This window comes from Cyclopterus lumpus, chromosome 3, assembly GCF_009769545.1.
Source record: "Cyclopterus lumpus isolate fCycLum1 chromosome 3, fCycLum1.pri, whole genome shotgun sequence".
In the NCBI taxonomy this organism is placed as follows: domain Eukaryota; kingdom Metazoa; phylum Chordata; class Actinopteri; order Perciformes; family Cyclopteridae; genus Cyclopterus; species Cyclopterus lumpus.
This window is the reverse complement of record NC_046968.1, coordinates 30,439,549-30,452,639: the sequence shown is the minus strand read 5'-3', so window position 1 is coordinate 30,452,639 and position 13,091 is coordinate 30,439,549. Positions and strand designations below refer to the sequence as shown.

Sequence of the window (13,091 nt, the reverse complement as noted above, 5' to 3'; positions counted from 1 at the left end):
TATGAGGTAGTCTAGGGTAGTATGAGGTAGTCTAGGGTAGTATGAGGTAGTCTATGGTAGTATGAGGTAGTCAAGGGTGGTATTGGGTAGTCTAGGGTGGTATGAGGTAGTCTAGGGTAGTATGAGGTAGTCCAGGGTGGTATGAGGTAGTCTAGGGTGGTATGAGGTAGTCTAGGGTAGTATGAGGTAGTCCAGGGTGGTATGAGGTAGTCTAGGGTAGTATGAGGTAGTCCAGGGTGGTATGAGGTAGTCTAGGGTGGTATGAGGTAGTCTAGGGTAGTATGAGGTAGTCTAGGGTGGTATGAGGCAGTCCAGGGTACTCCGAGGGTAGTATGAAGTAGTCTAGGGACGTCTTAGGTATTCCAGGGTGATATGAGGTAGTCTAGAGTGGTATGAGGGTGTCCAGGATAGTCTGAGCGAGTCTATGGTAGTATGAGGTAGTCCAGGGTGGTATGAGGTAGTCTAGGGTGGTACAAGGTAGTCTAGGGTGGTATGAGGTAGTCTAGGGTAGTATGAGGTAGTCTAGGGTAGTATGAGGTAGTCTAGGGTGGTATGAGGTAGTCAAGGGTGGTATGGGGTAGTCTAGGGTGGTATGAGGTAGTCCAGGGTGGTATGAGGTAGTCTAGGGTAGTATGAGGTAGTCTAGGGTAGTATGAGGTAGTCTAGGGTGGTATGAGGTAGTCAAGGGTGGTATTGGGTAGTCTAGGGTGGTATGAGGTAGTCTAGGGTAGTATGAGGTAGTCCAGGGTGGTATGAGGTAGTCTAGGGTAGTATGAGGTAGTCTAGGGTAGTATGAGGTAGTCCAGGGTGGTATGAGGTAGTCTAGGGTGGTATGAGGTAGTCCAGGGTAGTATGAGGTAGTCTAGGGTAGTATGAGGTAGTCTAGGGTGGTATGAGGTAGTCTAGGGTGGTATGAGGTAGTCTAGGGTAGTATGAGGTAGTCTAGGGTGGTATGAGGTAGTCTAGGGTAGTATGAGGTAGTCTAGGGTAGTATGAGGTAGTCCAGGGTGGTATGAGGTAGTCTAGGGTAGTATGAGGTAGTCCAGGGTGGTATGAGGTAGTCTAGGGTGGTATGAGGTAGTCTAGGGTAGTATGAGGTAGTCCAGGGTGGTATGAGGTAGTCTAGGGTGGTATGAGGTAGTCTAGGGTAGTATGAGGTAGTCTAGGGTGGTATGAGGCAGTCCAGGGTACTCCGAGGGTAGTATGAAGTAGTCTAGGGACGTCTTAGGTATTCCAGGGTGATATGAGGTAGTCTAGAGTGGTATGAGGGTGTCCAGGATAGTCTGAGCGAGTCTATGGTAGTATGAGGTAGTCCAGGGTGGTATGAGGTAGTCTAGGGTGGTACAAGGTAGTCTAGGGTAGTATGAGGTAGTCTAGGGTAGTATGAGGTAGTCTAGGGTGGTATGAGGTAGTCAAGGGTGGTATGGGGTAGTCTAGGGTGGTATGAGGTAGTCCAGGGTGGTATGAGGTAGTCTAGGGTAGTATGAGGTAGTCTAGGGTAGTATGAGGTAGTCTAGGGTGGTATGAGGTAGTCAAGGGTGGTATTGGGTAGTCTAGGGTGGTATGAGGTAGTCTAGGGTAGTATGAGGTAGTCCAGGGTGGTATGAGGTAGTCTAGGGTAGTATGAGGTAGTCTAGGGTAGTATGAGGTAGTCTAGGGTGGTATGAGGTAGTCTAGGGTAGTATGAGGTAGTCTAGGGTGGTATGAGGCAGTCCAGGGTACTCCGAGGGTAGTATGAAGTAGTCTAGGGACGTCTTAGGTATTCCAGGGTGATATGAGGTAGTCTAGAGTGGTATGAGGGTGTCCAGGATAGTCTGAGCGAGTCTATGGTAGTATGAGGTAGTCCAGGGTGGTATGAGGTAGTCTAGGGTGGTACAAGGTAGTCTAGGGTAGTATGAGGTAGTCTAGGGTAGTATGAGGTAGTCTAGGGTGGTATGAGGTAGTCAAGGGTGGTATGGGGTAGTCTAGGGTGGTATGAGGTAGTCCAGGGTGGTATGAGGTAGTCTAGGGTAGTATGAGGTAGTCTAGGGTAGTATGAGGTAGTCTAGGGTGGTATGAGGTAGTCAAGGGTGGTATTGGGTAGTCTAGGGTGGTATGAGGTAGTCTAGGGTAGTATGAGGTAGTCCAGGGTGGTATGAGGTAGTCTAGGGTAGTATGAGGTAGTCTAGGGTAGTATGAGGTAGTCCAGGGTGGTATGAGGTAGTCTAGGGTGGTATGAGGTAGTCCAGGGTAGTATGAGGTAGTCTAGGGTAGTATGAGGTAGTCTAGGGTGGTATGAGGTAGTCTAGGGTGGTATGAGGTAGTCTAGGGTAGTATGAGGTAGTCTAGGGTGGTATGAGGTAGTCTAGGGTAGTATGAGGTAGTCTAGGGTGGTATGAGGTAGTCTAGGGTAGTACGAGGTAGTCTAGGGTAGTATGAGGTAGTCTAGGGTAGTATGAGGTAGTCTATAGCAGTATGAGGTAGTCTAGGGAAGTCTGATGAGGTCTAGTGTAGTATGAGGTAGTCTAGGGTGGTATGAGGTAGTCTAGGGTAGTACGAGGTAGTCTAGGGTAGTATGAGGTAGTCTAGGGTGGTATGAGGTAGTCTAGGGTAGTATGAGGTAGTCTAGGGTAGTATGAGGTAGTCTATGGCAGTATGAGGTAGTCTAGGGAAGTCTGATGAGGTCTAGTGTAGTATGAGGTAGTCTAGGGTGGTATGAGGTAGTCTAGGGTAGTATGAGGTAGTCTAGGGTAGTATGAGGTAGTCTATAGCAGTATGAGGTAGTCTAGGGAAGTCTGATGAGGTCTAGTGTAGTATGAGGTAGTCTAGGGTGGTATGAGGTAGTCTAGGGTAGTACAAGGTAGTCTAGGGTAGTACAAGGTAGTCTAGGGTAGTATGAGGTAGTCTAGGGTAGTATGAGGTAGTCTAGGGTGGTATGAGGTAGTCTATAGCAGTATGAGGTAGTCTAGGGAAGTCTGATGAGGTCTAGTGTAGTATGAGGTAGTCTAGGGTGGTATGAGGTAGTCTAGGGTAGTACAAGGTAGTCTAGTGTAGTATGAGGTAGTCTAGGGTGGTATGAGGTAGTCTAGGGTGGTATGAGGTAGTCTAGGGTAGTATGAGGTAGTCTAGGGTAGTATGAGGTAGTCTAGGGTGGTATGAGGTAGTCTATAGCAGTATGAGGTAGTCTAGGGAAGTCTGATGAGGTCTAGTGTAGTATGAGGTAGTGTTCACGCGAGTAAAGACCACATAGAGATTATTGATAATGTACCGTAGTAAACTTCTAGCATATACATATTAACATGGTTATAAAGGCACCTATTAATATAGTATTTGAATCCGCCACAGCAGCAGCTGACTGACCTTCTTGTGGATGCTTTTGGGGTCCACGTTCAGGACGATGAAATCTCTCAGGCGGGCGGATATCTGAGTTTGTGTTCCTTGCATCAGCAAAGATCCATTAATACCTGAAGGACACATCAAACAGGGTAAATCAGAGTTTGAGTAGACTAATGAGAGCAGACAAACAAAAGCTAAAAACACAGCTGTGATCCGGCACCTTGGATCTTGATGTCGGCCATGTTGCAGCTCTGGTCACACACCAGAACGTTGAAGGCTCCTAGCGTCATCAACACCTTCAGGTCAATGATGTCACTTTCGGCAGGTGACACCAGGGCGGCTGACAGGAAACGAAGCAGAGGGGAGGTTACTCGCACAACTTCGCCTACTTCAAGGTGCGTACTTAAGGGGAGTAGTGGGGAGACATTATATTATCAATAGTATTATACTGACTGGACTTGGCAGATGCCGTCTTCTCCTCCGTCTTTGGTCTGATCTCTCTCTCCGGAGATGCCACGCTGCCGGACAAAAGAGCCACTGACAGGAAGTTGATGGCTGACAGCAGAGCCTCAGTGTGGAGCATGAGGTCGAGAGAGGTGAACGTCACCTGGGGAGAGAGAGCGAGAGATAGAAGGAGAGAGGCACAGAGAGAGAGAGACAATTATTACTTTACAGGTCTATAAAGTTACTGAAGTCACTGATAAAGAGCCCCAAAAAACACAAAATATTACGATATGATCAGATGAAGCTTCAATCACATGAACTGATTATCAGTGTGTGTGTGTGTGTGTGTGTGTGAGACTCACGTTGATCATCTGCTCTGTGTTCTTGTAGACTGAGGAGAAGTTGGGCCCCGAGCGGTCCGCCTGAGGAAAGACAAACAAACGGAGCTTTTATTCTGTGGTTAAAGTTCATTGAAGATTATCTTGATGAAGTAAATCTGGAAGTTAGTTTTCTGTATGAATCCAGAACACAATGGAATAATCTGATTGGTTCCTGCAGAACTCTATATCACCTCTGTTAGCAGCTGTTAGCTTTGCTGCTAACCGCTAACGGTACTCGCTCTCCTGCATAGAAATGTTCTATTGTCTTTACTCTCAAGTAGAAAAGTACACTAACATGTTAACGACAGGGAACCCATGTACCTCCCAAGGTAACCAGGGAACATGTGAGTCAGTGCTCACCTTGAAATACTGCACTTTGAGCAGCTCGGCTCCAGACTCCACAGAAGAGCTGATGAGACACAGCGGCTCGCCACTGGAGTCTGAAACGAGACGACAATTACAACATCACACACTGGTTCACTAGAGGACACGCTGTGGTTCACTAGAGGACACGCTGTGGTTCACTAGAGGACACGTTGTGGTTCACTAGAGGACACGTTGTGGTTCACTAGAGGACACGCTGTGGTTCACTAGAGGACACACTGTGGTTCACTAGAGGACACACACTGGTTCACTAGAGGACACGCTGTGGTTCACTAGAGGACACGCTGTGGTTCACTAGAGGACACGCTGTGGTTCACTAGAGGACACGCTGTGGTTCACTAGAGGACACGCTGTGGTTCACTAGAGGACACGCTGTGGTTCACTAGAGGACACACACTGGTTCACTAGAGGACACACACTGGTTCACTAGAGGACACACTGTGGTTCACTAGAGGACACGCTGTGGTTCACTAGAGGACACGTTGTGGTTCACTAGAGGACACGTTGTGGTTCACTAGAGGACACGCTGTGGTTCACTAGAGGACACGCTGTGGTTCACTAGAGGACACACACTGGTTCACTAGAGGACACGTTGTGGTTCACTAGAGGACACGTTGTGGTTCAATAGAGGACACGCTGTGGTTCACTAGAGGACACGCTGTGGTTCACTAGAGGACACGCTGTGGTTCACTAGAGGACACCAGTGGTTCACTAGAGGACACCAGTGGTTCACTAGAGGACACGTTGTGGTTCACTAGAGGACACGCTGTGGTTCACTAGAGGACACACTGTGGTTCACTAGAGGACACACACTGGTTCACTAGAGGACACACTGTGGTTCACTAGAGGACACACACTGGTTCACTAGAGGACACACTGTGGTTCACTAGAGGACACACACTGGTTCACTAGAGGACACGCTGTGGTTCACTAGAGGACACGCTGTGGTTCACTAGAGGACACGTTGTGGTTCAATAGAGGACACACTGTGGTTCACTAGAGGACACGCTGTGGTTCACTAGAGGACACACACTGGTTCACTAGAGGACACGCTGTGGTTCACTAGAGGACACGTTGTGGTTCACTAGAGGACACGCTGTGGTTCACTAGAGGACACGCTGTGGTTCACTAGAGGACACGTTGTGGTTCACTAGAGGACACGTTGTGGTTCACTAGAGGACACACACTGGTTCACTAGAGGACACACTGTGGTTCACTAGAGGACACGCTGTGGTTCACTAGAGGACACGTTGTGGTTCACTAGAGGACACGTTGTGGTTCACTAGAGGACACGCTGTGGTTCACTAGAGGACACGCTGTGGTTCACTAGAGGACACGTTGTGGTTCACTAGAGGACACGCTGTGGTTCACTAGAGGACACACTGTGGTTCACTAGAGGACACGCTGTGGTTCACTAGAGGACACACACTGTGGTTCACTAGAGGACACACACTGGTTCACTAGAGGACACGCTGTGGTTCACTAGAGGACACGCTGTGGTTCACTAGAGGACACGTTGTGGTTCACTAGAGGACACGCTGTGGTTCACTAGAGGACACGTTGTGGTTCACTAGAGGACACGCTGTGGTTCACTAGAGGACACGTTGTGGTTCACTAGAGGACACGCTGTGGTTCACTAGAGGACACGTTGTGGTTCACTAGAGGACACGCTGTGGTTCACTAGAGGACACGTTGTGGTTCACTAGAGGACACGTTGTGGTTCACTAGAGGACACACACTGGTTCACTAGAGGACACGTTGTGGTTCACTAGAGGACACGCTGTGGTTCACTAGAAGACACCAGTGGTTCACTAGAGGACACCAGTGGTTCACTAGAGGACACGTTGTGGTTCACTAGAGGACACCAGTGGTTCACTAGAGGACACGTTGTGGTTCACTAGAGGACACCAGTGGTTCACTAGAGGACACGCTGTGGTTCACTAGAGGACACCAGTGGTTCACTAGAGGACACACTGTGGTTCACTAGAGGACACACACTGGTTCACTAGAGGACACGCTGTGGTTCACTAGAGGACACGCTGTGGTTCACTAGAGGACACGTTGTGGTTCACTAGAGGACACGCTGTGGTTCACTAGAGGACACGCTGTGGTTCACTAGAGGACACACTGTGGTTCACTAGAGGACACGCTGTGGTTCACTAGAGGACACGCTGTGGTTCACTAGAGGACACGTTGTGGTTCACTAGAGGACACGTTGTGGTTCACTAGAGGACACGCTGTGGTTCACTAGAGGACACACTGTGGTTCACTAGAGGACACACACTGGTTCACTAGAGGACACACACTGGTTCACTAGAGGACACACTGTGGTTCACTAGAGGACACGCTGTGGTTCACTAGAGGACACACACTGGTTCACTAGAGGACACGCTGTGGTTCACTAGAGGACACGCTGTGGTTCACTAGAGGACACGTTGTGGTTCACTAGAGGACACGCTGTGGTTCACTAGAGGACACGCTGTGGTTCACTAGAGGACACGTTGTGGTTCACTAGAGGACACGTTGTGGTTCACTAGAGGACACACACTGGTTCACTAGAGGACACACTGTGGTTCACTAGAGGACACACTGTGGTTCACTAGAGGACACGTTGTGGTTCACTAGAGGACACGCTGTGGTTCACTAGAGGACACGTTGTGGTTCACTAGAGGACACGTTGTGGTTCACTAGAGGACACGCTGTGGTTCACTAGAGGACACGCTGTGGTTCACTAGAGGACACGTTGTGGTTCACTAGAGGACACGCTGTGGTTCACTAGAGGACACACACTGTGGTTCACTAGAGGACACACACTGGTTCACTAGAGGACACGCTGTGGTTCACTAGAGGACACGCTGTGGTTCACTAGAGGACACGTTGTGGTTCACTAGAGGACACGCTGTGGTTCACTAGAGGACACGTTGTGGTTCACTAGAGGACACGCTGTGGTTCACTAGAGGACACGTTGTGGTTCACTAGAGGACACGTTGTGGTTCACTAGAGGACACCAGTGGTTCACTAGAGGACACGTTGTGGTTCACTAGAGGACACCAGTGGTTCACTAGAGGACACGCTGTGGTTCACTAGAGGACACCAGTGGTTCACTAGAGGACACACTGTGGTTCACTAGAGGACACACACTGGTTCACTAGAGGACACGCTGTGGTTCACTAGAGGACACGCTGTGGTTCACTAGAGGACACGTTGTGGTTCACTAGAGGACACGCTGTGGTTCACTAGAGGACACGTTGTGGTTCACTAGAGGACACGCTGTGGTTCACTAGAGGACACGCTGTGGTTCACTAGAGGACACGTTGTGGTTCACTAGAGGACACGTTGTGGTTCACTAGAGGACACACACTGGTTCACTAGAGGACACGCTGTGGTTCACTAGAGGACACGCTGTGGTTCACTAGAGGACACGTTGTGGTTCACTAGAGGACACGCTGTGGTTCACTAGAGGACACGTTGTGGTTCACTAGAGGACACGCTGTGGTTCACTAGAGGACACGTTGTGGTTCACTAGAGGACACGTTGTGGTTCACTAGAGGACACACACTGGTTCACTAGAGGACACGTTGTGGTTCACTAGAGGACACGCTGTGGTTCACTAGAAGACACCAGTGGTTCACTAGAGGACACCAGTGGTTCACTAGAGGACACGTTGTGGTTCACTAGAGGACACCAGTGGTTCACTAGAGGACACGCTGTGGTTCACTAGAGGACACGCTGTGGTTCACTAGAGGACACACTGTGGTTCACTAGAGGACACGCCACGTTGTGGTTCACTAGAGGACACGTTGTGGTTCACTAGAGGACACGCTGTGGTTCACTAGAGGACACGCTGTGGTTCACTAGAGGACACGCTGTGGTTCACTAGAGGACACGTTGTGGTTCACTAGAGGACACACACTGTGGTTCACTAGAGGACACGCTGTGGTTCACTAGAGGACACGTTGTGGTTCACTAGAGGACACGCTGTGGTTCACTAGAGGACACGTTGTGGTTCACTAGAGGACACGCTGTGGTTCACTAGAGGACACGTTGTGGTTCACTAGAGGACACGCTGTGGTTCACTAGAGGACACGCTGTGGTTCACTAGAGGACACGCTGTGGTTCACTAGAGGACACGTTGTGGTTCACTAGAGGACACGCTGTGGTTCACTAGAGGACACGTTGTGGTTCACTAGAGGACACGTTGTGGTTCACTAGAGGACACCAGTGGTTCACTAGAGGACACGTTGTGGTTCACTAGAGGACACGTTGTGGTTCACTAGAGGACACGTTGTGGTTCACTAGAGGACACGTTGTGGTTCACTAGAGGACACCAGTGGTTCACTAGAGGACACGTTGTGGTTCACTAGAGGACACGTTGTGGTTCACTAGAGGACACCAGTGGTTCACTAGAGGACACGTTGTGGTTCACTAGAGGACACGTTGTGGTTCACTAGAGGACACGCTGTGGTTCACTAGAGGACACGCTGTGGTTCACTAGAGGACACCAGTGGTTCACTAGAGGACACGTTGTGGTTCACTAGAGGACACGCTGTGGTTCACTAGAGGACACGCTGTGGTTCACTAGAGGACACGCTGTGGTTCACTAGAGGACACGCTGTGGTTCACTAGAGGACACACTGTGGTTCACTAGAGGACACACACTGGTTCACTAGAGGACACGCTGTGGTTCACTAGAGGACACACTGTGGTTCACTAGAGGACACGTTGTGGTTCACTAGAGGACACACTGTGGTTCACTAGAGGACACACTGTGGTTCACTAGAGGACACACTGTGGTTCACTAGAGGACACACACTGGTTCACTAGAGGACACGCTGTGGTTCACCATAGAAACACTGAAGTTCATTATTTAAACACACCATAGAAAACACCATAACAACACTTGCTCCAGAGGCTCTGACCTTTGAACTCCAGACACTTCATGGTGATCTTGTTGATAAATGTTGTGGCACACGTGTCGTACTTTCTGACTTTGGTGTTGATGCCGAGGTGAGCAACATGGAAGACCAGGAACGGTGACTCCTCTTGCTCTCTGGGCTTCTTGAGGGTCAGCAAAACCTTGAGGAGCAGAAAGGAAACACAACCATCACAAGAACGCCGCCATGTCGGAAGGTTAAAGTTGACCAGGACGAATCATTCAGAGTTGGATTCAGTTGTTTCCAGACTTTAGAAGTGGCTTCATGGTCGTGTTGACTCTCCACAGCTTCGCACCTCTTTGATTTCAAAGTTCAAAAGGATGTTGACGGTGTTTTCATTCACGCCTCCGTTGGTGGCGGCCGGCGCTCCACCGGACCGTGTCTGTGACGGCGCCACCTCCACCTGCTGCTCGGCAAGCTCCGCCTTCTCTGAGGACGGAAACTGGTCTTTAAAAACACATATTTCTGTCTGCAAATCTTGTTCATTCTGATTGGTTAACGGTGATTATACCCAGGTTAAGCTCCGCCCTTGAACTTCTCAATAGTATTCAGGCTTTGCTCATTATTTGGTTTTTGAAGTCAGATTTCCCATCATGCACTGGGTAAAGTTACCTTGAGCCACCAGTCTATGCTCTTTGCTCCCCTCCCCAATGTTCTCCACCAGGATCTTCATCAGCACACCGAGGTCTTCTTTCCCCAGACTCATCTGAGAGATATGAGAACAATAATAACCAATAGATATCACCAGTTCATTACTGACATTCAATATGCAAATGAGGCTTTGTGTCAATCTACAGACGCAAACAGACAAAGTAGTCAAATAAAAGTCTGAAAGAAGACGAGTTATGGAAGAGCTGCACAGGGAATGTCCTACAAGAGACCTACGTTGAGGGACCGGAGGACTCCCTGGACCTGGACTCCGGGGATCTTGGTGAACCAGGAAGCAGCCAGGTTCCTGGTGACGAGCAGCTCCAGGTTGATTGGCTGCAGGATGTCGTGGTGAGGAGCGTCTCTCCCCAGCGTGGTTCTACAAACACGTTCCACAGCAACATTAGGTTCTGTTTCATGCAGCGACTTCCTGTCGGTGTGTTCAAGGACACTCAGAAACAGAAAACACAAAAACTCATTCATTCATTTCTGCCACTGAGAGCCAAACTGGTTTCAAACCAGTGGACCTAAACAAAGATGGGAAAGTTGACCAGCAACATAAATGACAAACGGAGATTCTTTTTCTTGTTCTTCCTGAATTTCCCCTTTTTGAATAAACCAATCAGTGAAGTCTCCCAGTTTGCCGACCTCTCTGCTGACTGGGAGTAAACCAGTTTAGACTCTGACAGAGGAGCTCCACCAGGTTGGACTCTCCGCCCACTAATTAGTATCAGGGTCAGGTACCTGCAGAGCTTCAGCTGAGTCAGCTTGACGTCCATCTTCTCCATCACCGCCGGCAGAGAGAAGCCTTCCGCCGGCAGCAAAGAGAAGCTGTTCCCCACCGTGATGAGACCCAGGTCCACCACCACGGCATTCTGGGAGCTGGAGGACTGGGGGATGATGATGAGAGGGGCCTTCAGCTTGATGTCCATGGACAGACGGAAGCTCTTCTGGGCGAAGTCACGGACGCTGGACGCCGCCTGAGCCGCCGCCTGAGCCGTGGCGGCGCTCAGCGCCTCTTTGGCCGTCTGGAAGTTGTCGGCGAACGTCTGAGGAAGGAAACGAATCCGGAGGTGAGACGAGGTCAGAGGAGACAAGGTCAGAGGAGACGAGGTCAGAGGAGACGAGGTCAGAGACGAGGTCAGAGGAGACAAGGTCAGAGGAGACGAGGTCAGAGGAGACGAGGTCAGAGATGAGGTCAGAGGAGACGAGGTCAGAGGAGACGAGGTCAGAGGAGACGAGGTCAGAGGAGACGAGGTCAGAGACGAGGTCAGAGGAGACGAGGTCAGAGGAGACGAGGTCAGACGAGGTCAGAGGAGACGAGGTCAGAGGAGACGAGGTCAGACGAGGTCAGAGGAGACGAGGTCAGAGGAGACGAGGTCAGAGGAGACGAGGTCAGAGGAGGTCAGAGGAGACGAGGTCAGAGGAGACGAGGTCAGAGGAGACGAGGTCAGAGGAGACGAGGTCAGAGACGAGGTCAGAGGAGACGAGGTCAGAGGAGACGAGGTCAGACGAGGTCAGAGGAGACGAGGTCAGAGGAGACGAGGTCAGACGAGGTCAGAGGAGACGAGGTCAGAGGAGACGAGGTCAGACGAGGTCAGAGGAGACGAGGTCAGAGGAGGTCAGAGGAGACGAGGTCAGAGGAGACGAGGTCAGAGGAGACGAGGTCAGAGGAGACGAGGTCAGAGACGAGGTCAGAGGAGACGAGGTCAGAGGAGACGAGGTCAGAGGAGACGAGGTCAGACGAGGTCAGAGGAGACGAGGTCAGAGGAGACGAGGTCAGAGGAGACGAGGTCAGAGGAGACGAGGTCAGAGGAGACGAGGTCAGAGACGAGGTCAGAGGAGACGAGGTCAGAGGAGACGAGGTCAGAGGAGACGAGGTCAGAGACGAGGTCAGAGGAGACGAGGTCAGAGGAGACGAGGTCAGAGGAGACGAGGTCAGACGAGGTCAGAGGAGACGAGGTCAGAGGAGACGAGGTCAGAGGAGGTCAGAGGAGACGAGGTCAGAAACGAGGTCAGAGGAGACGAGGTCAGAGGAGACGAGGTCAGAGATGAGGTCAGAGGAGACGAGGTCAGAGGAGACGAGGTCAGAGGAGACGAGGTCAGAGACGAGGTCAGAGGAGACGAGGTCAGAGGAGACGAGGTCAGAGGAGGTCAGAGGAGACGAGGTCAGAGGAGACGAGGTCAGAGACAAGGTCAGAGGAGACGAGGTCAGAGGAGACGAGGTCAGAGGAGGTCAGAGGAGACGAGGTCAGAGGAGACGAGGTCAGACGAGGTCAGAGGAGGTCAGAGGAGGTCAGAGGAGACGAGGTCAGAGGAGACGAGGTCAGAGGAGACGAGGTCAGAGGAGGTCAGAGGAGACGAGGTCAGAGGAGACGAGGTCAGAGGAGGTCAGAGGAGACGAGGTCAGAGGAGACGAGGTCAGAGGAGACGAGGTCAGAGGAGGTCAGAGGAGGTCAGAGGAGACGAGGTCAGAGGAGACGAGGTCAGAGGAGACGAGGTCAGAGACGAGGTCAGAGGAGACGAGGTCAGAGGAGACGAGGTCAGAGGAGGTCAGAGGAGACGAGGTCAGAGGAGACGAGGTCAGAGGAGACGAGGTCAGAGACGAGGTCAGAGGAGACGAGGTCAGAGGAGACGAGGTCAGAGGAGACGAGGTCAGAGGAGGTCAGAGGAGACGAGGTCAGAGGAGACGAGGTCAGAGGAGACGAGGTCAGAGGAGGTCAGAGGAGACGAGGTCAGAGGAGACGAGGTCAGAGGAGACGAGGTCAGAGGAGACGAGGTCAGAGGAGGTCAGAGGAGACGAGGTCAGAGGAGACGAGGTCAGAGGAGACGAGGTCAGAGGAGGTCAGAGGAGACGAGGTCAGAGGAGACGAGGTCAGAGGAGACGAGGTCAGAGGAGACGAGGTCAGAGGAGGTCAGAGGAGACGAGGTCAGAGGAGACGAGGTCAGAGGAGACGAGGTCAGAGGAGACGAGGTCAGAGGGAGG

General features: G+C 51.2%; 1 protein-coding gene across 3 annotated transcripts in view; it reads right to left on the bottom strand.

The window, feature by feature from the left end:
• Positions 1 to 13,091, bottom strand: part of vps13c (vacuolar protein sorting 13 homolog C) — a 104,666-nt gene that overhangs the window by 44,877 nt on the left and 46,698 nt on the right. For all 3 annotated transcript variants that reach the window (XM_034560899.1, XM_034560881.1, XM_034560890.1), the window contains 10 exons: positions 10,850 to 11,154; positions 10,343 to 10,484; positions 10,070 to 10,163; positions 9,753 to 9,886; positions 9,443 to 9,599; positions 4,500 to 4,579; positions 4,122 to 4,181; positions 3,769 to 3,922; positions 3,536 to 3,655; positions 3,340 to 3,443 (listed from right to left, as the gene is read on the bottom strand). In XM_034560899.1, coding sequence (XP_034416790.1) covers positions 3,340 to 3,443; positions 3,536 to 3,655; positions 3,769 to 3,922; positions 4,122 to 4,181; positions 4,500 to 4,579; positions 9,443 to 9,599; positions 9,753 to 9,886; positions 10,070 to 10,163; positions 10,343 to 10,484; positions 10,850 to 11,154 — 1,350 coding nt within the window. The remainder of the gene's footprint in view (positions 1 to 3,339; positions 3,444 to 3,535; positions 3,656 to 3,768; positions 3,923 to 4,121; positions 4,182 to 4,499; positions 4,580 to 9,442; positions 9,600 to 9,752; positions 9,887 to 10,069; positions 10,164 to 10,342; positions 10,485 to 10,849; positions 11,155 to 13,091) is intronic.